Raw genomic sequence first — 27,674 nt, forward strand, 5'->3', positions numbered from 1 at the left:
ACCATCAGAGGTTCTCCAGTATATACCGTGTTTATCAACTTTTCCACAGCTTTTGACAAAGTTGACCATCCAACACTGTGGAAAAAGTTGGCTAAACTCAGCATACCTGGAACTCTGTTGCCTATAATTGTCACACTTCTTTCTACAACCTCTTGTCAAGTTCTGGTAGAGGGTGACCTGAGACTTTCTGAGAGGTTCCTGATGAAAAGTGGTTTGAAGCAGGGGTGCTTATCTGCTCCACTGTTGTTTTCCTTGTACATATTTGATCTGCCCGGTTTTCTCGCAAAAGGAACAGGCTTTCCTCTTAGAATTGCGGGGGAGGGGCGGTCAATATCCTACCTTTTAAATGTAGATATGTAGTTGTAGACCTAACCCCTAAAGGCTTAAATGGCTGTCTTGTGGTGTTGCAGCAGTATGCAATGTGCACTTTTTGTAACTGAATTCCTTAAAAAGTAACGTTCTATGTTTTCATGGGAAGAAAGGTTGTAACACCCCAATTACCCAAAAACTGGAATTGGTTAAATCTCTAAAAATTATGTGTAACCCTCTGAATGATAATGCTCATATTCTAAAAATGTCCATAAAGCTCAATTTCAGGCCAAGTAGCTGGGCACCTTTTATGATGTGTAGGTAGGAGACATTTCTCCCATCTTTTATCTGTGTATCAGGCTAAAATCCCAGCCACTTTACTGTATACGGTGGAGTTAACTGATGTGGCTTTCTGGACAAAACAGAAGGGCAGATATTATGGAGACTAGTAATCTGCAGCAACTTTGCATTGACTGCTTCAAGGTTTGGCAGGAGTCATCAGATGGGTGTCTTGCGTTTTGAGAAGTGAAGTTGACTCCCTTATGGCCAGATGCATCAAAGGGTTTTTCCCATTCTGTGTCAATGGGAAAATGTGTTCGTACATATGGCCCTTAGTTCTCTCCTACGTAAGAACACTTTTAAAGTAAAAAATGAAAAATGTTTGTATTTTTAGAAACTTCACATTTGCTTTAGACCAATTTGAGAAGGACCAAAGCTTGGCATCTTCCTTATCATTAAATCAATTAAAAGGTCTGTCTAAAACAAGCTTTGTATGATCTAAGCTTTCATTTGTATATTAATGCCTGTAGTAATAAAGTGAGTTCCCTAGCAGTTACGGGTTACATTACCATGAAAAGAGCTCAACCCTATGTGATTTGGAACATGCTCCATGGTGTTAGACGTTTTCGAATCCTTTTGCAACTAAAATATTCGGCCTTTAAATATTTTAATTTCCAAATGGCATGGGTCATCAAACATACAAAATCATTGACTCAAAATGGTATTCAAGACTTTAAGTGTATTTTATTTATTTGCCCTGCTCTGCTGCTGAGCCATTGTGAGAAGTTAAGGCCTGCATTTTTTAATCTGTCTATGCAAACTATTTCTGAGGCCTTGTAATTGACGTTTAAACCCCCAAATGACAATGACAAGTTATTTTAATGTTCTTTTAAACTTGTACTGAAATTTTAGTGTGATTTAGGGCCTGATTCAGAACTTGGCGGATGGGTTACTCTGTCCCAACGGTAATGGATATCCAGTCCGCAAAAATCTTAAATGCATTGGATGTAATGGGATTTAGATTTCAGCGGACGGGACATCTGTCACCGTTGTGATGGAGTAACCTGTCTGTCAAGTTCTAAATCAGGCCTTTTTTCCCATATTTATGGATTTTGCCGCAAAACTGTGCTAACACAGTTTTGCAGCAAAATCCATAGCGCCTGCTAGCGCTATTCCATAGCTCCAGCCGGGCACCATATTTATGGAATGGTGCACGGTGGCGCAAAGGACAGGTTAGCATCTAAAGAAAAGACACTAGCCAGTGGGGATTGGAAGAGGGGAAAAGTGTAAGTGGGTCAGAAATGACGCTAGGCTGGTTAGCTGCAATAAGTATGCCGCTAACCAGCCGAGGTTCCTTTTCTGACGCACTACCACCCAAACATGACTCCTGTCTTTGTTAAGACAGGAGTCATGCCCACCACCCCAATGGCCAGCCCAGGGGACCAGTGTCCCCTGGGCAAGGCCATCACACCCAGTGCCAGGCAGGGGGCCCCATGTAAGGGGCCTCCAATGGCACAGAAAAAAATTAAAATTATACTTACCTCTACTTACCCAGGATGGAGTCCCCCATCCTATGGCGTCCATCCGGTGTGGGTGGGGGTGTTCCTGGGGCTTGGGGTGGGCATCTGTGGGCCCATTCCATGGTGTTTAGCTGTGGAAATGGGTCCACAGGTCCCCTAACGCCTGGTCTGACCCAGGTGTTAAATAATAAACCTATTTGGGTCCGCCTACTCCGTACGCGTCGTTTTTGTGCCAGAGTATAAATAAGGAGGTAGGGGGTTAGCGTGATATTGTGAACCGGAACGCCTACCTTGCATCTAATTAGTGCAAGGTAATTTTCCGCATCCACAATATGACGCTAACCCCTACATTCGGGTCTAGCGTCAAAATATAAATATGGAGCTAGCTATGCGTCTTTTTATCGACAAAAATGTTGATGTTAAAACGGCGCAAGCAGAATATAAATATGTCCCCTAGTCTTTAAAGATATTTTAGCGTGTTTTGCGTTTGTAATTAAAGTTCTCTCCATTGAAGCATGCACTGGCATTTAAGACTATTGCATCTTGTTTTAAGAGTAATTTGAAATTAGAAACAATGAAAAAGGCACGTGTTACTTACCAACGACATTGATATGAAGCGGGAAAAGACTGAAATTTAATTTAATATCATTGTTTTCATATTTGAAGTAATAATCTCTTCCGTCCGATTTTCTGATATCATTGATGCTCAAAGAACAATTTCTTTTCCGCGGATTCCCCACCAGTCTGAAGCGGTCTCTTGTGTCCTCGAGTATCTCTTTATTTACGTCGTCGGAAGCCACGACCTCCTCTTGACCTTCAATGTACCAGTACCCATGAGGAGCCCCATCCCGTTCCATTGTGTTCTAGTACCTGAACTCGCAGGGAATGAGGACACATAGGCCTTCCTGAACCGTGACTTTACTGGGCACAATCACTTTATATTCATCACTGGCACAGAGGACACCTGCGGAGACATAATATACCAACTCATCGAGGCAACTGGTAAAGGGTATTGAGAGAAGGGAGTAGGGTATTACACAGAAAAGATAGTGGCAAAAATACCATCCGATGCTTACATGTACACTGAAATTCCCGGTGACATCCTTAAAATTAATCTCCTCCATCCAGTAGGACTTTGTAATATATGGTGCATCGCTCTTTTAGAAGTGCTTTCATTTTAAACCACTGAAGCCAAAAGGTTCTATAATCCCTTCTCCCAATCTCAGACAGTGAATGTGTTCCAGCCTTAAAAAAAGGACCTCTGCACACGATTCTCCGATTTCAACACTACTTACTTGCACCTGAGGAAAACAGCCTTTTATTAGGAGAGTAAAGTTTTTTAGTTAGTAAAGTGTGAGTAAATCATCTCCTGGTAATGAAGAATAGGCATTCTGGAAGGGTATTCCCAAACTTTTCCATGACCCATTTTCAATTTGGAAAGTTAGGGATTTACTCATGTAAATGGCGGGAGTACATTTATTTTCAGGGTAGAAATTGAAAAAGGCACTCCCAAAACTGGTAGAAGTTAAAAGAAGGTGTTTCTCTATGAAGCAAAAAACTGTTTTCAAGAGCAATTGTAATAGTGCGATACGGTATCACAGAAGTGAGTCTACATTCTGAATTTTTAGACATGCAGAAGTCTCTATGGTTGCAAAAAGAACAAATGATGGATGGAATGCGGAACAAATCAAACATTCATCCTCAGTCACATATCTGGGTTTAATCAATCAGATTTTTGCTCGCCATGCCATTTCAGCTTGGACCCAGCCATATGCAAATCAGCCTTGACCCTGCTCACCATGGGAACAGTACAGCTCGAACTGCTAGGACAAGTCCTCCCTGGTCCAGAAACAAGAATCCTGGGAACGGTTTCTGGGTATGACCTCTCATCAGCCAGGCTAGCTTGAGTCTGGTGGCATAGAGAGCACGGGACCCACGTTTGGGCATACCCCTCCCACGGAGGGCGACTTACATCTATGCTATTCATGTGTCCCTCTGTTTGAGGTATATGGAATGTGCAACAGGCACGTGGATACCATACACCTTGATTGCTAGGATTCTGCCAGTTCATATGGCTGACAATTAAAGTCTATACAGGGTACACTACTGAAAAGGCACCTTTTTGTTGTACATGGCCTCAGCTGGTATGTCGTTTTGTAACACAAACAGCTGTGGTGTATTATGAGTTTTACAAAACTGTTTTCTGTAATTCCAAACATAGTTTTCTAATATCTTTCAGATTTTTATATTTGAGTAATATGAATGGATATTTTAGGGATTTAGGGCCAGATGTAGGAAAATCCGGCATTGCGATTCGCAAATTGCGAGTCGCAATGCTGGATGCAGGATGGTGTCCCTGACACCATCTGCGACTCGCAAGGGGGTCGCAAAGGCCCACCTCATTAATATTAATGAGGTGGGTCGCAATTTGCGACCCCCTTGTGAGTTGCGGGCACTCACACGGATGGTGGCCTGCTGGAGACAGCAGACCTCCATGTCTGTGACTGCTTTTAAATAAAGCAGTTTTTTTTTTTTTTGTAATGCAGCCCGTTTTCCTTAAAGGAAAACGAGATGCATTACAAACGGAAAAATTAAACGTTTTCGTTTGATTTGTTCAGAGCAGGCAGTGGTCCATAGGACCACTGCCTGCTCTGAAAAAATTTTTTCAAGGCCATTCACAAAGGGAAAGGGGTCCCATGGGGACTCCTTCCCTTTTGCGAATGGGTTACCACCAGTGTGACACTGGTGGTAACTGTGATTGCTTTGCGACCGCGTTTGCGGTCACAAAGCAATCTTACATCGCGCTGCGACTCGCAAATAGGAAGGGGAACACCTCTTCTTATTTGCGACTCACAGTCCCATTTTGCGAGTCGGTAACCAGGTTACCGACTCGCAAAACGGGAATGGGCATCGCGATGTGGGTTTTGCGCCTCGCAAACAGTGATTTTTGCTGTTTGCGAGGCGTAAAAGCCTTGCTACATCTGGCCCCTAGTGTCTCTACTATAACATTATCTTAGAGAATCATCAACACTGATATTTTCCTATTTTTTAGATTTTGCAGGTCCTCAGCTGCAAATAAGGGGGTCCACTGATCATGACTGACTGACTAGTTTCGTTACTAGATGGTGCTGGTGCTTATGAAAGTAAACTGATGTAACTCTGAGACAAGACTAAGCAAAACATGGTGGGGAGAGTCCCTAGGATATGACCCAAATGCACATTTTAAACCACTTAATATTAATTATACATGTCTGACTGACATATAGGGCTTGATGTAAAGTTTGGAGAAGGGGGTTACTCTGTCACAAACGTGAGGGATATCCTGCCTACCTTATTACAATTCCATTACAGCCTATGGAACTTCTAATATAGGTGATAGGATATCTGTCATGTTTCTGACAAAGTAACCCCTTCGTCAACTCTAAATCAGGCTCATAGTCTTTTGAGAATGGTGAGACATGCACTGCTAGATCCTTTAAGACCAGGTGACAATGGCCTGTGGTGTGGTCTGTGAGAAGGAAATTGTGGACTGGTCATGGCTACGAACAACAGCACGCTGAGCACTAGATGAGTATAGATTGACTCCAAACGATTCTCTCCCACCTTATACTTAATTCACTGTGTCCAGTACATATACAACAGTACTAAAGAACAAATCCACAATAGTTTCAGAAGTTCACAGATATGAAACAAATTCTAATTAGTAATTTACTCACAACTGAGCCCCACACACACTGTACTATCTGGTTTAGATGTTACCATAAACGTTTTCTACTGCTTTTTGGAATTAGGTATGTGTATGAAATACCTTAGAATAAGCAGGGGTGTGGGTGAGTCTGGGGTTTACCAGGTTCAGACTTCTTTGCTAGCTTTTATCAAGATCAGTGTATCGAGTCTTGATATTGAGTCTTAGTGAAGACAGAGCAGAGCTCCATCTCTCTGTAAGTATTGATATTAGGAAGAACAGAGTTCTTAGTAACTCTTGGCACTATCTAGTTCAAGATTGGGTAGAAGATAACTATGACAAATCCTTGCTTACTAATTGATTGGTTCTTAATTTTCTGAATTATAGCATATCACAATCCAGCATACCTCATGTATATTAGTGAGGTAAGTTGTAAATTGTGATTCACCATGATTGGAGGCACTCACAGTTATAGAGGTCAGCGGGGGTCATGCAACCACCATACCTACTGTTCAGTTTTCCTTTAAGGAAACGGGGCTTCATTAAAAAAACATCTTTTTCTAAGGTTTTGGGGCTGCAGGCAATGCCTTCCCTTTTTTGAATGCCTTATCACCTCCTTTGAGATGACAGTAAAATGTTAATGTTTTCAGACCAAATTTCAGTGGTAAAACATTGATGCATATTATACTGATTCAGTATTTGGAAGGGAGGCCTGCAACATGCCCCTTCCGGGTATGGAATCTGTATCCATTCAGAATCCCATTTTAGAATTTATTAAAACTTGTTTGGATCCTATGATGGGATTACTACATAGTAAATAAAACATTTAGAATGATCACAAACACCGAATTGGAGAGTTTGTGGCTACTAAAATGCTTGATACTTCTCACCCATTGACTTTGGGATAGTGAAGGTGGTTGCTCCCATGGCAGAGGGTGGCCCACCTTATTGTGAGGTCCCCACAATGGGTAGGGCTACGACTACAACTGACCACAGTTCACAATCCTCATTTAGAGGTCAGTAAAGCATGAGGAGTCAGGGGTGGAATCTCAACTGGCTCTGTAGTCAGAACCCTGTGATCAGTAGCCCACCACAGGCCTGTCAGGCAATGTACATTGTTACCATTTTTTAAGTGATCATTTTGACCTATATGTCTCCTGATTAGGAAAAGCCTGGTGGTCCCAAACATGAAACACAAACTGAAAACATAGCAAATTATTTGAACATGTTGATTGAAAACTCTAGCTTCTGAAAAATAAAAATATTTGTTGAGATGGACCAAACAACATGGCACACAAACTCAGCAAAATCTTCTACCTTCAGAACAAATGCCACACCAGTGATATAGACAAACAAAATAATCCCCAGGATCTTATGTCCCCTCTTGGGTCCTCTCCTGCTGGGCTTCCTACTCGCTTTAAGAACCTATGGAGAAATCAGGGCTGCCTAACTGCCCACAGAGACCAGTTCTGCTGAGATCAGAGGAGCAGACAGTTGCATTGTGATGGTGCAGAGGGCAGTGGGATTTACACTTCCTGCACAGCTGACCTATGTCTCACTTCATTTTGTGCATGCTTCTCTTCCTGTCCGTTGGGTAACCTGTTGAATCAATTACTGGAAGTAGAGAGAAAAACTGGCGTGGGGATGGGAGAGTGTTATTTACTCTGTGCAGGTTTGAAGGGCAGACAGATGACAACAAACCCCTCCCATCCTGGTCATAGAAGAATGAATGGACACAGAGATGCAGGGAGAGCTTTCATATCCAGTGCAGGTATTGATCTTTGCTCCTGCTGCAATACCTACTGTTGGCTGGATGCATTTACTGGCCTGTCCACCAGTCCCTGCAGCAGTTTTTCCTAGTACCACCACTGATTGAGGCTGAGGTGGGGAATGTTCCTGATTGTGCAATTCTAACTCAAGATGTGTGACTTTTGGCAGAGCTGCTTCAATTAAAGTAAATCAAATAGGTGAGCACATCAGTCACAACACAAAAGGTTACCTGGAATGTGTGCTTTCATGCACACACATGAAGTCTCTAAAAGGAGGAGATTAAAGGGAATGAAGTATGCATATGAACTATGCATTATAACATTATGGGCCACAAGTCTGCCCTCTCAAAAGGTGATGCTTGCTTATTACAGGTAGGTCAAAACATGATATTAAATGCCAATTATCACTTAAATTCTACCTGCCCCTCGGTATCTCATTTAAATTTTAGTACTGCAATTATACAAAAAACAGAATTAAAACATAACTCAGCGATCAATGGTAGGTTGAACATTTTACCTGCTGTGGATATTTGTGTGTAGTCTTCACCCCAACGGTCCTAGTTTATAAAAAAGAGCACTCATTCTGGGTAGTTAGGATGTACTTATAACACAGATAACTGGATAATACTATAAAAATAAGTACACAAATACAGGAGATGAAATTTCAAATTCTTGTCATTTGGGCAAGTTTTCATCTTCCAAGATCTAAAAAGTCAATATGTAGAGAAAGGTAATAGCTCTCAGATATAAATTAGTATGTTAAGTGTCTAAGCTCACTGACAAACTATTAGTTTATACTTGCTATTTATAGAGCTACAAAGTTGTCAAATCTGCATTGATAGTGCTATATAAAACAGCCTGTATGGCATAGTGGGCACCAGGGGGACTTGTTTTTAATTTAATATAATGAAGCACCCAAATGACACAGGGCCGATTCCCAAAGGTAAATTTAGACCAAAAGTCTAAGAACCCAATTCACAAAGTTAAGCTTAGACCAAAAGTCTAAACTTACATCAAAGGTCTAAACTTACAACAAAAGTCTAACTTTACTCGTAGGAAAGTTAGACTTTTGATTTAAGTTTAGAAGTTTAGACTTTTGGTGTAAGTTTAGACCAAAAGTTATGATAAAGTTAGACTTTAGATCTAAACTTAGGCCCATATTTACACTTTTTAAGCGCTGCATTTGCATAATTTTTTTACGCAAAAGTGGTGCAAACTTACAAAATACAACTGTATTTTGTAAGTTTGCACCACTTTTGCGTCAAAAACCAGCGCAAATGCGGCGCTAAAAAAGTATAAATATAGGCCTTAGTCTTTTGGTATAGGTTTACCTTTGTGAATCGGGCCTAAGGTGTAAGTTTAGACTTTTGTTCTAAACTTACACCAAAAGTCTAAACTTACATCAAAAGTCTAACTTTACTTATGATAAAGTTAGACTTTAGGTCTAAACTTAGACTTTGGTCTAAGTTTACCTTTGTGAATCAGCCCAACAATTTCTTTTTTCCTAGGGCTCTGAAAATCCTTGTACCGCAATGCCCTTCAAAATATTTTAATGACAAAATAAAATACATTTAATAATTGCCTCAGAATGATAAACATATTTTCCCATAATTATTCTATAATACCGGCAGCTCTATACACATTAAGTAATTCAAACATTGCAGTGATATTCAGTTATCTCTTGTGAAACTGTAATCAAATAATCATAGATAATTCATGAGTAATTTGCCTTCGAAATGTTGATGACACACAGCTATATAACAAGGGGCCAGATGTATCAAGCAATTTTGCATTCACAAACAATGTGAATCGCAAAGTTCGGCTGTTTGTGAATGCAAAAATGTCTTTCAAGATGTATGAAAGGCATTCGCTGTGCAATTTTAAGGAATCACAAAAATATCGATTTCTTAAAATTGCGACCCCATTTAGAGAATCGCAAATTGTGAATCTCTAAATAGGAAATCACAAATAGGGAATTCCTATTTGAGATCCAAAGCACATGTATCAAGCATTTCCTAAATGCGAGTTGGGCATTTAGGTAATGCAATTACTACCAAATCCAAGTTGGTGGTAAGCATGTGCAATTTTTAAAAATGCATCATAATTGCATTTTTTAAAATGACATGTAGCGCACACATGCCCCTAGGTCATGTGTGTGCTTCACATGTCTGTAAATATTTTTTTGGGGTGCATCAGAGGAGGCCTTGCGCCCCCAGTACCCTGGAGTTTGCATTACTTAATTTGCAAGTTCCTAACTGGAATTCGCAAATTAGGTAATGCAAAACCATTAGCACCTATGGGTCTACAGGCCCACAGGCTTTGAATGGAATCTCATTCCCTAATTGCAATTCGGTAATAGCGATTGCGAATTTTAAGGAATCACTATTACCGAATCACAATTTTCATACATCCCATTTTGCATTTTGTAAATAGCGATTTCTTAAAATTCGCTATTTAAGAAATGCAAACCGGGAGCTTGATACATCTGGCCCAAGATCCCTTCTGCTGAGAACGAATCATGCTTAGCTAAGGTATTTTAGTCTATCCACCACCAGATGTTTCTTCTTCATTTAAAACTAACCTTCATTTCTTTTAATCCTTCTCACCAATTCCAACATGTTGATCTAAACTTTCCTTATCTCTGTCTACACCCTAGACTACTACTCTGAAGTAAAACACATTCATGATAAGAGACTGCTCGTTCAACTGACTGCTGTGTAGGATAGCACACCTATTTCCTGAGCAAGATCTCAAAACAGTGGCATAAACCATAGTACTCTCAAGATTGGACTGTGGCAACTCATAATTCAAGTTGCACCTCTAATGGCATTTCATCATGAAACTGCATATTTTGTTAATGGAAGTAGAAAATGTAATCCCTTACTCCAATTGTACAATCTTCTCAATAGCTTTATACTGAGGGCTGTTCCACATACAAAAACAGCTTTATTTTCCTGGCAAAGCTTTCAACAAGGATACTCCCCTTTACTTGTCTCCAAGGTGAAAACATCTGAGGACCAATATTTCTTTTCTGCCCTTATTGATATCCCCTGGCTTTAACGATCAACAGGCCTTGGTTCTTTCATGCCAAGGAAGCAATAGTAAAATCTAGTACTGCCTTCCACCACCGCTCTACACTACCTCCTCTCATCTGAATTTCTACGCTTTGATAAACCCTTTCAACCTATAGTCTCTGAAGATCCTAGGGCTAACGTTACTTCTCTTGAATATCCCTTGTATACACCTATAGTAATGTCTGTTATATAAATAAGAATACATGCAAATTTGGTTCTTTCTTAGTTTGGCAACTATTTTGAACTTTTTAAATCTTTTGTTGGGACATAAATCTTCTGTTGTTATGTCAATTTTATCCTATTGTATTATCTGTGATATATGCACCATTTATTTTTTATAAAGTAATATTGATCTGTAAAGTCGTGTAATACTTTTGAGCAGCCAGTGGCTAAACTATATAGGACCACAAAGTAAACTAACAAATCTTCTATCTTAACCTTAGAAAAGCCTACAAGGAAATACGTTCCCCAAATCTGCACTTCCTGATTTCATTATTTCCACCATAAGCAGTCAAATGAAATTGCACTTTAAGCAATAATAATTGCAATTCTCCAGCCACCTGCTTCTAATTGCCTGCAAGGTTTGCTGTTAATTAATCACCAGTAATTACCTGAAGGTTACACTTCCAGAACTAGGCTAGTGTGATACTTTTTTTGCACCATGGCAAAATATGACTCAGTTTTAGAAACCCTAGATTCTTAGGCCAAAGCACAGACTGAACCAACTTAACTGCTTGAGACAGGAAATCTGGCAGACTGTAACCCACAAACCAGCCGCACAATACATGGGAATGGTGCGGTCTGGGAACAAACTAGTCCTGTTAGATTACAGGATCATTTGTTGTATTGGAGAGCTATAAAACTCCTTTCATCATGGATAATCAAACACAAGAATTCTTATTATACATTTTGCATTTTAAAGGCTTTCATTAAAATGAATGCCCTATCCTTGTGCAGGCAATGAAAGTAATTAATAAGTGAAATATTTAAAAGAATTTCAACATTGTGATAGTATTTTAATAATTCATTGCTTTGAAGGATTGAATCAGTCTTTTGTAAATGACACCCCTCTCCTAGTCCCTGGCTGAATCTCTCTGCAGCCAGCATCACTTTCAACCATTCATCTCTGATCAACACCCTGAATACATGCTTTTTTAGGGCCTATGTTGAAATGGTTCCACCAACCAGCTCTAATTCATGCAAATAGGTTCCACAAGATCACAGATGGACACTCCTATTATCCTGTAGAGACCACGCTCCATCTTCTCTCTCATAATCTTTAACCACTATATAGAACTATCTCATAATGTTGGAGATTTTGAAACTCAGAAGGCCAGAAATCACTTGTGGCTTTTGTCTATCCCCAGAGAGGCTATTGTGAGGCCAGGAGCAAGGTCATATCTCAATACATGGCACAATTCCATGATAAAAGAGGTGATAATGGCCAGGCAAGGACACCAAGCTGACATACAAACATGATACCTTAATCAATCTACCTAAGGATCAGTGTCAATGACCCACATAAGATTATATGTTCCTGCAGACAGTGACCCACCTAAAGTGCATCTAAGTGGCATTTGACATTTTGAACCTTGATTTGTCTATTTAAAGTTGGGTTAAATGATTTGTTAGAATGTTGCCACTGTAAGATAAAGGATGGCTGAGTACTACATAGCTACATACAATAAGAGTTTGAATATTTCACACGGTTATAGCATATGTAATGTGTAAAATTTGCCTTTAGGCTGGCATAGCACATGGTGCAGGAAATGTTTCAGATCAAAATGTCTCCTGCTATGGACATTCTGCGATCTGCATCTCAGACTGATCAAATGAAGGCTTATGGAACAGTGCTGTCATAATCTTGGACAGGGTTGACATTGATTATCATAGCTTTCAACTTAAAATATAAAAATACATGTACTTACTACAAATAGCAGATGTTTAAAGAAGCATAGCATTGAACTTTGTGTTAAAACAGCTGAATGTGGTTTAGGTGTGCCTGCATATAAATATCACTTCATTAAGGATCTATTAATATACCATGATCAAGTGAAATCACAGTCATATCAGATCATTTCCTAAAGCAAGCCTAAAGAGACTGGGTACCAGATTCTAGATCTTTTAGATGAGTTAGATAACTGCCACATGGGATTATGTGTTTAAGAACTTCAAATATGTCTCTCACATGCCTGCAACTGTGTGACTGGTTTTACGTGCGTCTGTCCTTAGAGTGCTGTTACAATATAATTAATATAGAGTTGTAAAATGTGGTGTTCATTCTTGCACTTTGGGAGTAAATAAATAGAGTTCAGTCAATATTACCTTTCCTCAGTAGAAAGAACACAATGAGTCTAACCAACGCCATGATATCACTCATATCTTTTTGACTGTGAAGCAGTTCCCTTCAAGGAGAGCTCTTTCATACCTACAACAAAAAGAATAATGAATTAATGTGGATATTGTAGAAGTCATTCTATGTACTGAATCCTCCATGAAATTAAGATGCTGATCTGAGGGGAAAAAACAAGATAACCACTTTCCAGAATACTTCATCAACATAAAGTAATGAATGCATTGATATGCTGAACCATTAGACCTAGTTGATCTTTGTTTCTTTCAATGTCTGGTTATTATTTTACATATCTGTGAAACACGCTGTCCACTTTCTGCTACATTATGTCATCATCCATCTTCAGGAAATAAATCAAACTATTATTCTTCTTCATAAATTTGGTCACCAACAAAGTCATCTTCACCCTCCATCTATAAAGTACTGGAACAACTATCTCACTGATTCTTCAGAATTATCCAGTTCAAACCCACACACCAATCATTCATACTAAACACTTTATTGATGAGAGTATGTGCCAAGATGTCTACAGGACCTCTCTTCAGCACACTAGACCTCATGTCTGAGAAGGGATGCACTTTAAAACACACCAGTTCCCAAGCCCATGTGCTCTCATTTATATCTATCAAAGATCAACACAGTGTTACACTCAGTCTCAAGATCATGTTCACTATGCCACATCTCCCTACAATTTGCCATGCACATCAACTGTGGGTGGCCAGCAATTACTATACCCAGCTTTTATTTTGGCAACTCTCCAACGGGACTTCTTACTCCGGGCCTCGATTATCATGAAGCTACAGAAGGATAGAAAGTAACATTGCTGTAAGAGATGAGCTTACTTTCCACTACATGCTCCTGTCCATCAGTGCAAATCGAAGGTCATAATTGTGCTGAGGCTGGATCTATGTGAAATCCTTGTGTACATGGGGGCCCGAGGGTGTGTTACTAGGTGTGTGCCGATGGTGGGCACATTGGTGACTAGAATCCCATTGCAATAACCTTGTGTTAATATTCTCATGATCACATCCTCGCAGCAAGGCTTCTCCTAATTATCATGCTGTTATTGTCAATCACACAATTAAGTCCTCTCAGTAATAGCCTCACTGATAATAATAATAATCTTTATTGTTTAGTTAATAAAAACCATAACAATCATCTCATAATACAACATGTTTAAAGATAAAACATCTCTAAAATTATATAAAATTCAGTAAATTCCTTGGCCATGAAACCATGCAAGGATCGAAAATAAGTTTCTTAATTCTAAGATGCAAAAAAGTGTGTGAGTAAGTATGCATCCTGGATGGCAGGTTTATGTCTTTGGTGTGTGCAGTCAAGAGTTTGATAAATTTGCATATTGATTGTGCATCATTAGGATCAAACATTGACATCACCGCTGACCGACAAGAACGAGTCCCATTTCTCATAAAAAGCTGTTTTAATAGTTGTCTGCGGGCTTCTTTTAAGGCTGGACAAATACAAATCAGGCGAACCATATCTTCTTTTGGGCCTTTGAACAGCCTGCAGGAAGTCTCTCCTCTATTCTTCCACAATGGTTGATCCGCTCTAGCAGGAGATGCTCCCAAACGCAGAGTCAAGAAGCGATGCTTGATGTGAAGTGCGAAGGTTTCGGCCAGGTATTGTGATGGGGCCATGGTCTTATAAGTGTGCATTACCAGCCAGGCATGTGAGCGTTGCGCAAGTTTAGCTTTTTCATCTAGAAAAGATTGGATACTTATTTCCTTTTTTATCGCTCAACACAAAAGGGAATACAACATGTTGGAATCCCATAGGTACTTTGTTTTCGTCTCTTGCAAGGAGTTGTTCAGGTATCTGTTGTATGCTGAACTAGGATTGCCATTTACTGAACTCCATAGTGCCGCTACTAGCGGGCTGACAGTGTTTTTACTTATTTTGTACCAGATCTTTATTGTGTGGGCCTTCCTGTCGAGCTGCTGTTGTGTTAGACCAAATTCCAGCCTTATCTGTGCAGGGGAAGCAGAGCGTGGAAGATTGAAGACTTGCTTATAGATTTTTATTTGCTGCCTTTCCAGAAGGCTAGCATCTTTCCCGTATTGGGCTGCGCTTCCGTATGTAATTGCTGGAAGGAATTTAGCCGACATAACCGACATTATTAATTTATATGATGGGCCCTTTAATGTTTTAGCAAGAGTGTAGAAAGCGAACGCCAAGGCTTTGGACTTCTGTAGAATATACTGGTTTTGTGGAACAAAATTGATCTTATTGTCTACTGTAAGTCCAAGATATTTGTAGCTGCAGATCGTATCGAGAGTGAAACCGTTCAATTTTATTTTGTTTGCAGGATTCAAAGAGGAGCCTATTGACATTGTTTTTGTCTTTGAAGTGTTAACCTCTAGTTTGTTTGTCTTTGCAAATTCGCCCAAGGCAGTAACCAGTTGTTGCAACCCTATTTTTGTGTGGCTTAACAGAACAATGTCATCAGCATACGATAGATGTGTTATAGCCAGTAATAGCCTCACTGATGAATGAATGTTTCTATCCAATCCCAAGATCAAACCCTCTCAGTCATAGCTCCTAGCTACGTTGAATCCCAAAATCACCTATTCGACCTCATAGATTAATTAATTTAAAGTTATTTCCAATCTAATATGCTGGCTTTGAGGATGAAACTATAACTATTTACAGTCCCAAGTGCACATCCTCTTGGCCATTGCTCTAGCAATGAAACAATAACAATGTCCAGGCCCAATGCAATGCCCTTTTAGTCATAGATCCTAAACTCACGTTCGAAATGATATCCACTCAGCCATTGTTCACAGCAGTGAGGTCATATCTGTGGGTTAATGTCTATTCATGCAATTGATAGTCAATGACAATGGGATGGACATTTTCCCTCAGACACAAGGTTGACAGTATCATCACATTTGCATAAGGGCCTCAGCATGCAGAAACATCTTCCTGACTACAATTTTGGTGCCTACGTTATCAGCTGACAGTTTTTCTCATACATATGTAGGGGTGTCCCACAAGAGAAGATGTGGAGAACATATGGTCTAGTGGCTAAACTGCCAATTTTGAAACCAGAGCGAGCTCTAATCCTAGTTTTGACACTTGACTGAAAATATGTGAATGACGGTGAACAATGTAATCTCCCTTTCCCTCCAGAAAAACGTACATACATGTGAATGGAAATGGAACTTTAAATAAAAGAAGTGTAATGCAATAGTATAAATCCTTACTAGGGTGAAATATCAGTTTAAGGCCTTTTTCCTAAACACTTTGCATCCCTTTAGTTCACACTACCAAATCGGCAACCTTTGCCCTTTATTATCATTGTCCTATTCTCACCAGCGTCTGGTTGTATATAATACAACTTACATCATTCCAACTCGAAGAATTTGTGCCAATCTCACCACATGTTGAAATTGGCCTGTCATCATCACCCATGCTTTAGCTGGCATGATTCTGAATGGCTGTTCAATTCAGCATGAATTGATACTGCTAGTTTGCTCTTTACGCTGTACTCTTCTCCAAAATAGTACTCACAGAAGGCAAGTAAAATAGGTCCTCCTAGTCCCAGACAGGGCATCAGCAGCTACAATATGCATTCTGCTTCAAAATTCACTCTGCAAACACTTACATAGTTTAGGAACTCTGTCTTCTGCTTTAATAGTGGTTCACCCAGATGGCTCAGAAAAAATTGGAGATGGTGTCATGGTCTGCATTTTTCCATTGATAATGATGATGAGCACACATGTGTCTACCAAATGCATAGGGAACCAAAATTAAAATTAGGTTGTCTAATGAGTGTTTCCCCAAGCTGCCTTAACACATATGTTAACAGTTGTCATTTCTAACTATCAGATAAATAAAAGATACCTTTAAAAATATAGACAATAATAATTTTCGTACCTCTCGCCCTCAATTTATTGTGGAGACTTAAGGCCAGATGTAGGAAGCCTTTTGCACGTCGCAAACACGCAAAAGGCCTAACGCGATGCACATCCTCAAATTGCGAGTCGGTATGACTCGCAATTTGCAAGTCGCAAAATTTTACTTACCTACATCTGGACCTTAGCAACAGATTTACTAAAGGATTGTGCTTGAGTGCAGAGTCGGGCAACATACATTGTCCCCAGGTGATGCAAACAGCAACTATGGATTAACTTTCATGCACAAAAGCTCAAAGTTGAGAGTGCGCTGGCCCAAACCCATTTCTGCAATCCCCTGGTAATATATGCAAGGAGTGTGTCTGATGTGGGTCAGCACAAAAAAAGTTATGGTGAAAAGCCCAATATACTAAATCAGCATGATATGGCTTTGCGTCAAATTTGCCTCAAATACTAACACTAAGTGAAAGCAAACACAAGTAAAAGGGCACGTGGTACATCACCTGACAAACCTTCAGAGAACTTGTGTTCTTCACCCTACAGCACACATTTTACATGTTTGGCCCCGTGCTACTGTTTTCTCCTAGGAATTTCCAAGGCCAGATTTAGAGGGTGATTTATTATTTGGCAGACAAAGTCAGGGAGCTGGAGTAAATTTCCCTGTGGCCCTGATTAAGTATGTGTCTGCCAAATTTAGAAATGACTGACAAGTTGGTGGTCATTTCGGCAGCACTGGCAGGAACCGCCATCATGGTGGTTCCTATCACTGCTTTTTTATGTTTGTTGCACAACTCCATCAACAGGACGGAGTCATCTGTCATCTCCCAGGGTAAGAGGGGCTTATTTTATTTTTTACTGCCCCTCACAGACAGAGCTTTCCTGGTGGTGATGGGCAGTGAAAAAACTGCTATCTATCTGTCAATCTAAATTGGGCGGGTGGATATATAGCCATTTCTCCGATGGCCCTTCCTCCATCTAGCCATCTCAGAAGTTTGGCCACTGCAGAGACAGGGTAGTTTTTGCCTTCGGGATGGAAAAATCCTCTGTATGGTAATGGACATGCCCCTCCTGAGTGGAGTGCTCCAACTGTATTGACGTCTGGATGCCTAATGCTGATTTTTGTTTTCATAGGTGAACACAGATCATATGTGTGCACCACGACATACGCCTGTCTCACAGAATGTTGTGTTGTAGGACCAGAGGATCACCCAAAAAACACTACCCTCATAGTGGTGAAAGGCTACTGCCTTGACCAGGAGTTAAGCGGTGTGAGCATTGTGTAGTGATCAGTAGGAGTGAACACATCCTTTTTAACCTGTGTCACAGCAGTGATGCCTACAGGCTCACTCATTCAAAATTAAGCTGCTGTGTGTTTAACTCACCCTACATCAGTTTAGTGTGGAGTGTTGCGCAACTCATAAGTGGTGTGTCTGTGCTGGATGTATGTGTGCCTTGGAAGGCACAATACAGGTATAAATCAGTACTGTGCAGTGCGTGCATGATGAATGCATGTGCTGGGTGTATGTGTACCTGTGAGTCGTACAGTACATGAAGGATGTAGTGTTGTGCAGTGTATTCATTTTAAATGCGTGTGCTGGGTTCATGTGTCCTGCTGAGCAGTGCGTGCAGGTTGAATGCATGTGCTGGATGTAAGTGTACCTGTGAGTGGCACAGAAGATGAAGGTGACAATGCTGTGCAGTGTGTGCATGTTAAATGCTTGTCCTGAGTGTATTTGTGCCTCTGAGTGGTACAATACATGGCATACTGTGGGTTCCATTTTGGAAAACTAAGAGCTGAATGGTGAATATGACGACAGGAGGTAGAGGAATACCCCAGAAAGATTTGTGTATTGCTGCCTTCCTTTAGGCTGGGTGGGACACAGTGGAGAAGGGAGACCCAGGCTTTCCCAGCACTCTTTCATTCAGAGAGAAGTCACAGGGAAGAGGCCTGGGCAATTTTCAGGAGGTAGATGGGGCTGATAAAAGAGTCCTAAAGAATGGGGCTGAGGCCCCATGGTTGGGCCTAGTAATGCCTGCTTGCCCCATGGCTCTCTGACAAGGTTCTGACACCACCTTTGCCGAACTATGGTTGGCCTACATATGAATTCAGTGGGCAGACAATTATGTTGGCAGTAAGGATACTACTTCGCTGTTGTGACAGAGTATGCTTACTGCCAATATCTAATTCAGGCCCTTACTAAGAAGTCCTGCATGCAGAACAGCAGTTAAAGTTGCTGTGCTGAATTACATGAAAGGGAGAGAGCAAAACAGCGCTGTATTTACTAAGATATTATGTTTCTCTTCTATCTCTCCGCGTTGGTGCATTTTTGGAAGTCATGCACCAATGCAGACACCATTCTGTCATGGTGCAAGGGTGTCTGTTCTCTAAAGAATAGTTTTTCTTTACTGCAAGATGTCTCTTCCAGTACACAAACTATTATGGCACCAATAAGTCTGCTCTTCAGTGCCAAAGTTGCAGTATGTTTTCCATTCTGTAGCTTTCGTGTATTGTGTCACCTCAGGCTGTGTTACTCCCTTAAACTAATGTGCAGTGTCCAAATCAGCTATAATGACTACCTCATTCCCAGGTCTTAACATTACTTCTTCATCAACAGTATTCAGTTTCACATACGATCCAGATAGCCAATTCATTCTTGCAAGATAACAATACGTCCTACCCTCTGCTCTGAGATAGACTCGTGGAGCAGCTGTTCATGCATTCCACTGACATCTCACAGAAGTTCACTTCCCGAAGCAGATTAAAAACCTGGCTGTTCCCTCAAAGGTTTACCCGAATGAGCCCCCATGCAGTGTGTAATTCTTTCAATATCTGTTCTTTTCACCTCTAAATGGTTGAACGATCCAGCGTAGTTGACATCCTTACAAACAATCTAACATTAGGCTGTCATTTTCACATCTTTTGCAGGTTACCAGGCATTATCATAGTCATGCTGACATGGCACTATCCTCTGTCATCGGCACAAAGATGACAATAAACCAAGATATTGTGGAGACAGATCTAAAAGGGACAGATATCTCCAGGTCCACTTGTCATTCACAGAACCTTCGGCCCACAGCCCATCACAATCCATTCTAAAATATAATTTTCCATAGAGAACAGTAAAGATACCAAACACCCGCATCTGATGTCCTTTAATTTATAAGAGCAATTGAAGGTGTGTTTTGTTTCCAGCATCCTCACATTTGCTCCTTAAATGCTTCTCACTATGCAAATTGCAAAATACATCAGTGAATTAAGAAATTGTTCTCTTATTTAAGGACAACTAAAGGTGTCAAGAAATTCTTCATAAAGGATTCAGACTTGTTCCTTTATATGGTCATGGAATGCCTCAGTGACAATATCCTTATACTGCATGGAAGTGGGAACTTTACTCCTTATAATACATGATCACACCACCACCCTTCCTGCACACCACTAAAATCCTTGGGCCCATATTTATAGTTTAGTATAGCACTGGCTAGCGCCATTCCTGGATGCCGGCCGGGTGCCATATTCATGGAATGGCATTAGCTGGCAGTAGTGCCTGGTTAGCATCATTTTAAATGGGGGCGTTGTAGGGGGAACCGGACTTTGTGCGCCGAATTATGGCGCTACACTGTTTAGAGGCAAAAAATGCCTTTAAGCAGAGTAACGCCATTTCCTGGTGCACAACCCCCATTGACATGGTTCCTGTCTTAGTAAAGACAGAGTCATGCCCACCACCCCAGTGGCCATGCCCAGGGGGCAATTGTCCCCTGGGCATGGCCATTGGGGCCAGTGCCATGCATTGGGCCCCAAATTAGGGCCCTGAAAGGAAGAAAAAAAAGAAAATATACTTACTGGGACCTACCTGGATGGGTCCCCCAACCTGTGGTGTCCCTCTGGTGTGAGTGGGGGTGGGTGTGTTCCTGGGGCCAGGGAAGGGCACTTGTAGGCTCTTTCCATGGTTTCGGACCATGGAAACATGCCCACAGGTCCGCTAACGCCTGCCCATACCCAGGCATTAAATAATGGTGCTGCGCAAGCTTAGCTCTATTATTTAAGGCCCCCATCCACCCGTGCTTGATTTTAGCAGGGGGAATAAATATGGCGCTAAGGCCATACCTTCATTTTTTGCCCGGGAACGCCTACCCTGCATCTAAATGATGCAAGGTGGGTTTCCACGTCCAAAAAATTACTTTAACTCCATTACTTTGGTGATAGATGTGTCTAACGCCAAAGTATAATTATGGAGTTAGGTTTGCGCTGAATTAGCATTAAAAAAATGACGCTAATTCAGCACAAACCAAGTATAAATATGCCCCTTGGTGTTGTGCTCATTTCATTGGAAAGAGATTGCATGTTTGCAAACATGAAGAATTGTAGGTAAAATCACCAGTGCCAAATTAAACACATCAAAAAGCATTTAGTTCTGTTTTGAAAAAATATATTAGAATCAGTTTAATACAGGTTTATTTCAGGTACCTCAGTATGTGTACAAACATACATAGAGAATTTATCCTATAATTTCCTAAAGTGTGCAAACAATAAACATCTTGCCATAAGTATCTCCTTCCCTAATTGCTATTTGTATTGAAAAATAGAGGAGAGGAAATAAAAAAACATGTTTCGTATTGTTTTGGAAACTGCATCTTTAATTATGCTCATGGCCTCTATATGGTCAGTGAACCCCTCAGTGACTTGCAATATCCTCACAACATACTGGAGGGGGTACTTTATCCCATATATATTGGTTCATTTCTTAAGCTTTGTAAATGGTTCCTAAATCTACCATCATGCAGCTGGTGTGCTTTAAAATATGAGTTTAAATTTCAACCGGACATAACCAATTTGTTCACCTTTGCAATTACACAATGTGCTTCTTGCAAAGGAAATTAACAGAGAATGATTGCTCAACATTTGTGGCTAAGCAGTTCATATTAGGAAATATGAAACGAAATATATGTTAGATCTTCTCCGATACTTGTGAGAAATTGAATTGTTAGTTGAGGGAGGTGAAACCCTTCTCAAGCAACAGCCACAAATCCTGTGAGGATGATCCATAAAAAGTAAATAAATTAACCTGTGCTTAACCCTCTGGTAGCTTGGCACAAAAGCAGTCAGGTTTAACTTAGAGGCAATGTGTAAAGTAAGCAGCACTCAAACAGTAGTAAAGTGAAATCTCAAGAAAAATCCCACAACAATTTAGAAAAATAGACTCAATTTGAATAAATTATTTGACACCAAAATGACAAAAATCCAATTAGTAGAACAGGAGGTATGCATTTTCAAAGGATTTAAGGTATGTATGGTGCCAAAAATCACAAAGCGACACTCGCGGTTATCTGGTCGTGAAAGACCAGGTGAAAGCTGCACGTTCAGCCCAACTGTGACAAAGCATGGACCAGATACATGAACCAGATTAGTCTCACTAAAATGCTTACTGTCTGAAGTTCAGAGCAAAGAGTTCTGTTCACTGTGGAGGAGGCTGTGAGGAGCAGAGATATCTGTAGTGCGAAGAGCAGGCTGAGTGTAATGGATGATCATCTCTGTAACGTTGTAATGTAAAAATCCACCCAGGCGTCATCACAGGCTGTTGGTGCTGTAGTGCAAAGTGCAGATCTCCTGTTGCTGGCCATTGCTGGTGGTTGCTGTAGCATGAAGAATAGGGTTCACCAGCAAGATCTTGGTGTAAATGATCACATTTGTGATCGCAAAGACCCCAAAACTTCAGGATTTCTCCATTTTGAGTCAGAGGAGTTCACTCTGATGCCAGCCACAAAACGTGGCTCAACGCTTCCTTGTAAATATGGTGCAGTGAAAGCGCCACTGGAGCGTTACTGAAAGTGACGCTCAAGTGGTGCTAGGGCCTTGTAAATCTGGCCTTGTGACTGTAGGAGAAAGTGACAGTAACTCTGCAGTTCCTGGTTTGCAGCATGTCTGATCCAGTATGTCACTTCCTGTGCTGATGCGGCACGTTTTACGCAAATGTGTTTTTTTTTACGCTATGCACCAATGCATGAATTTTTCATGATGACACACCATGAGGAAGTTCTAACGCTTCACATGGGCTGTGTCATTTTTGGCAGACCCAATGAGTTAAAAAGACACAGATTGGGACGATGTGTCTACATTTTTGATGCAATGACTGTAATATATGTATATATGTATGGTGTCATGTGGAAAACATTTTTACAGCCATGTGGCTTGCTTTGTTGCCTGTGGATAGTTGTGTTTCACACAGCCCTCTCTTCCATGTATCCAATGTATGTATAGAAGGTGTACATGCATTACAAGGATCAGACAACACATAGGCCACATTTCCTATAATTCATGGACACGACACCTTCAGATGGTTGCCCCATGTGGCAACTATAGATTGGCACCTGAGTTCATTGCTGAGTTCACCCCAGGGATGTCACTGACTAGTCATGGAACGTGGCCCGCACACCCACACAGCGCAAATGTCAGTTAATATATGCTGCGTCCCAAAATGCAGACAGCAGGGTGGCAAGCAAGTGTTTGGGGAAGGGTTACAGTGTTTACAGTGTTTGGCACAGGCAAGTGTTGTGATACTTAGGGCCTCATTTACAAGGAAATTGTGCTGTATGGTACCACAAGCAATTTTGCTGTGCCAAGCTGCATCATTTTCAAAATGCAGGGATGTGCTGTATTTGCTGGAATATGGTGTATGCATGTGTTTTCCCCTGCACAGGAAGTAAATCAGCTGCCTAGCACTAATGCAGGCACCCTTGAACCATGGTGCAAGGAAGCCTTTGTTGCAGGGAGGATTGTTTTTGTGCAGGAAGTGACACCTTCCTGCCCAAAAACAATCATTAATGTTTTTTGCTCCTTCTATGTGTGCTGCAGAACTTACAGACCACCCTTTTCAGAGCTCAATTCATTGTGTCTAGTACTTATAGGATGACAACAGTGTTCACACTAGAATGACAACTCCTGGGGCCTACTCATGGTTTCCTGGATGGTTTCTGTTTTTTCCAATGGGACTGTGCCAAGCACACCAAGACATATGTATGAAACACGTCAACAGACGTTTTGAGTATTGGAAAATTATTAATCTAACAGAAGAAATGACTAGACCATGTCATTGTGTTGCAAAGGTGTAATCACCGAATGTTGTGGATATTTTATTCTACTATCTCAAAGTAGAGGACTGTCTTGTCGAATACAAAGTGGCAGCCCGGGTGGAACAATTGGGAAACATTTACATTGTGTTGTTAGTGACAAGTTACATAGAATGATGTATTTTGTTTTGTTATGTGATTTTATGTTGCGTCGAATACAGATGAGGAACTGGGTGTATATGAGAATTGGTGTATGAATAATAGACCAATAAATATAACGAAAGAGAAAAACATTACAATAAATACTGTGTAAAGAAATATGGTTGGTTTCCGGTGAACAATTAAAGTGTCACTTTATAAGTAATTGATGTATATTAATCCCTACTATGTACGTGATATGATGATCACCTGATGCAACAATGCAGCAAAAGTAGGCTTTTAGCAAGCCAAAGGTCCTCTCCACAATGTTCCTGGTCTGAACATGTGCCTGGGTATAGGCCCTCTCCGCATCTGTTTGTGGATTTACAAAAGGTGTCATTATCCATGGCTGGAGGCCATAACTTTGGTCAGCTGAAATGTTAAAGGGAAAAAAGTTTCTTGCCGTTGTGTACTGTATTTGTATACATCCTGCACGTATCTCATGTGTGTTTGTATTGTCATGCAATTCTCCCAATTATGAGCACATGACATGTATATCATGCCAATGTAATGCCATTTCCAGGGCCCTGTTCTTTCATTGTAAGCAAGGTCCAATGCAGTACATGGGCATATATATAATATAGACTTCCTGACAGGCATATTTGTGCAGCAAATTTGGATGGTGTCTTTTTCCCATCACTCTGATCCAAACAAAGTTTTGTGCTGCCACTACTTGTGTGGTGGGACAGAATGTAGCTGTGAATTTCTTATTTATGTCCAGCCTAGGTTGTCGGTGATATGCCAGACATGGCTGACACAAAAACATGTATGGGTACATACTCCTCCCCAGATGTTGGTATTGTCCTACATTACATTTGCCCATGCCTTTGATTGTCCTAGATTGTCCATGACAGTTATCATGACATCATCCACACAGTATGCCTTCACACACCCCAACTGAGTGACATGATGTGACAACTGCCACTTCCCAATAAATGTTTGCATGTCACGGTGTTGTAACATTGTATAAATGTGAGACAGATTTGTACCCAATTTGTGCACACAAGACATGTATCCTGCAGATTTGTGTGGTCATCTGCAGTCCAGCTACACAACTTCCTGCACTGTACTACATCTTTAATAAGGGGAATTGGTACACGTTACTTGGCTCCTCCACCCAATTTAGGGTCCATAGAACTGGACTTACACACAGGTTACCTCGCAAGTACACATTCACACTTGCATTAGGGGTTGTAGGTGTACTTCTTAGCTTTCAGGATGGAATTTGTATATGCAGGTGCACCTTCCAGCCAAAGTTGCTGCCTCAGGAACATGGTGAGTGATGTCTGTGTGTAGAATTATACTCCACACGTGTGAGATGTGAGTTATTTGACATAGCATTAGATATTTGTACAGCTACATGTCACCTGGCCATGAGTGATGCTTTTTCATCAAGCACCTAGGGATTCATTTATGAGGCTCATGTCACAGGGTAGCACAGCAAGAGCCTTGTTGTGCTGCCATGCATCACCAGGGAAGGCCAAGAATGCACCATACCCACAAGACATAAGATTTCCACTACCCTTGCACTGATGCACAAATTGATGCCTGGTGCCTAGGTAGGCAGCCCTGCACCATGGCGCAAGGGTGCCTGCCTTGTGTGGATGATTGTTACTGTGCAGAAAGGAACACCTTACTGTACATAAACCATCACAAGAGGTCTTTCCCTCTTTCTATGTGTGCTGCAGAATGCAATACACATAGGAACAGGAAGATGTGGGGAGTGATGAAGAAGTGTCTCCCCATTGCGTCACTCTTACTCCACTCCTGAGATGGCCTAAATTTGTGAATACGTCAGTTAGCTTTGTCTTCCATGGGTGTTGCATGGGTATACACCAAGTGACATCCATGTAACGGCTCTTTCACACAGTTGTATGCATGTTAATTGCCCATTTTTACGACGCCATAATAAGCCTTGTAAATAAGGCCTGGCACACTGAGCCAGCGGATCATCAAACAAATGTTCTCTCGTGACACAAAGTGGCACAAGACCCTGGTAACTGAGGCCCCTAATCCCTAATCCCTGATGTATGAGGCATGACCTGGCTGATGTCCCTTAAATGTTGTGTGTGACCACCCCCAATGTAGATGGTACACCTCCCTTGACCATAGAAATGCAGAGCAGATTCCCTGCATGTCTGTGTGCCTTTACATTATGTAACGTATGCAAAAGTTGTTTGAGATGTCTTCACCTGTATGTCAGGGTGACTTTCAATAGATATGTGTACAGAAGCAGAGTGCATGTATGTGTGACCGGCCTCAACGTGCAGTTCCTATCTGTACAGGCAGAGAGTGAACTATGTATTTTGAGCCCATACTTATTTGTTTTTGTGTCTGTTAGGTACTTGCTGATGCTTACTTACAAGCAGGCCATTCCCGTATTGTCCATCCTGAATCCTCTGATTGAGGGTGGAGATGCTGAAGATGTATGCGTCATTGATACTGCCTGGGTAGTTGGCCAGCACATTGAGAATTAAGCTGTGATGTTCCACGATGACCTGCACATTAATCAAGTGTGTGTGCTTCCGGTTGCAGTTAGTGGAAGTAATACATGGGTGCAGTCCATGGCTATGAGAATATGGGGAAACCCAGTAATTGCATAGAAGCCCTGTTTAATTTCCAACTGCAATTGCTGGGTGTTGGGGAAGAGGATGTGTTGGGGTGTGAGGCAGATGATTGCATCCAGAACAGAGGGAAGGAATGCAGACAGGGAGGGCGGTGATACTGCACTCACACATGCTGCTGTGATCTGAAGGGGTTCCAGATGCAAAGAGGTGAAGCACAGCCAAGAGGTTGGTCAGTGGTGGGATGGTGGTGGATCACTCATCCGTTGCCTGGAGTTGTGGCCCAATGAGGTGGAGCAGCTGTACGATTGACTCCTGGTGCAGCCGGTAGAAAGTGATGACCTCCTTCTCCCTGAGGGCAGTCAGGGATGCCAGCTGGTGTTAGACGTGCTCCCTTCTCCTGCACTACCTCTGTGATCTGGGTGGTGGTGACTGTGGTGGTGCTGGATGATATAGTGGTGAGGTCGAGGGTTGCAGCGATCTCCTTGGTACCTCAATTGGTAACAGGAGTAGGTCCATGTTGTTTTCCGGGTTGCCAGAGTGTTTTGTATGTGCTCTCCTTATATACCTGTGCCTGAGTCATTTTAACGCCTTGTCTGACCAGGTGTTAACATTTTTATGCTAGTCACAGTTAGTGTGACTTTTCCTAGGCGTGCATCATTTTTTGTAAAGCTTGTAGATACAGAGTCAGCGGGCTACTGTCATTTTTTAGGAGGGAACACCTACATTGCATTTCATTGTTGGTATCTGACGCAGCCAGATCCATCACTGATGGAAAATTACCCTAGCCCAGAAAAAGTGAATCTAGAGGACTCTAGCATCACATTGTCAATCTGCTACTCTCGATCTACTCTCTGCTGCCAAAAATGTGGTATCGCTTTAGTGGTCAGGCCAAAAGATATTTTTCACACAGGATTATTCCCCTAACTCAGCGGCTTGTTGAAAGCAATTTCTAGATCTACACCCTGAATTGAGATACTTGA

The 27,674-nt window shown here is 41.2% G+C and overlaps 1 protein-coding gene across 5 annotated transcripts in view; it reads right to left on the minus strand.

Moving 5' to 3' along the window:
- LOC138246553 (sialic acid-binding Ig-like lectin 7) overlaps positions 1-27,674 on the minus strand; it is a 229,930-nt gene that overhangs the window by 190,883 nt on the left and 11,373 nt on the right. For 4 of the 5 annotated variants that reach the window (XM_069201225.1, XM_069201227.1, XM_069201226.1 and 1 more), the window contains exons 2-3: positions 12,962-13,064; positions 2,707-3,072 (exon numbers count right to left, since the gene is read on the minus strand). In XM_069201225.1, coding sequence (XP_069057326.1) covers positions 2,707-2,965 — 259 coding nt within the window. In that variant the 5' untranslated portion in view covers positions 2,966-3,072; positions 12,962-13,064. Of the gene's footprint in view, positions 1-2,706; positions 3,073-8,079; positions 8,120-12,961; positions 13,065-27,674 lie in introns of all 5 variants that reach the window. The other variant, XM_069201224.1, reaches the window with a different exon arrangement.

This window comes from Pleurodeles waltl, chromosome 7 (genome assembly GCF_031143425.1).
Source record: "Pleurodeles waltl isolate 20211129_DDA chromosome 7, aPleWal1.hap1.20221129, whole genome shotgun sequence".
Lineage (NCBI taxonomy): Eukaryota > Metazoa > Chordata > Amphibia > Caudata > Salamandridae > Pleurodeles > Pleurodeles waltl.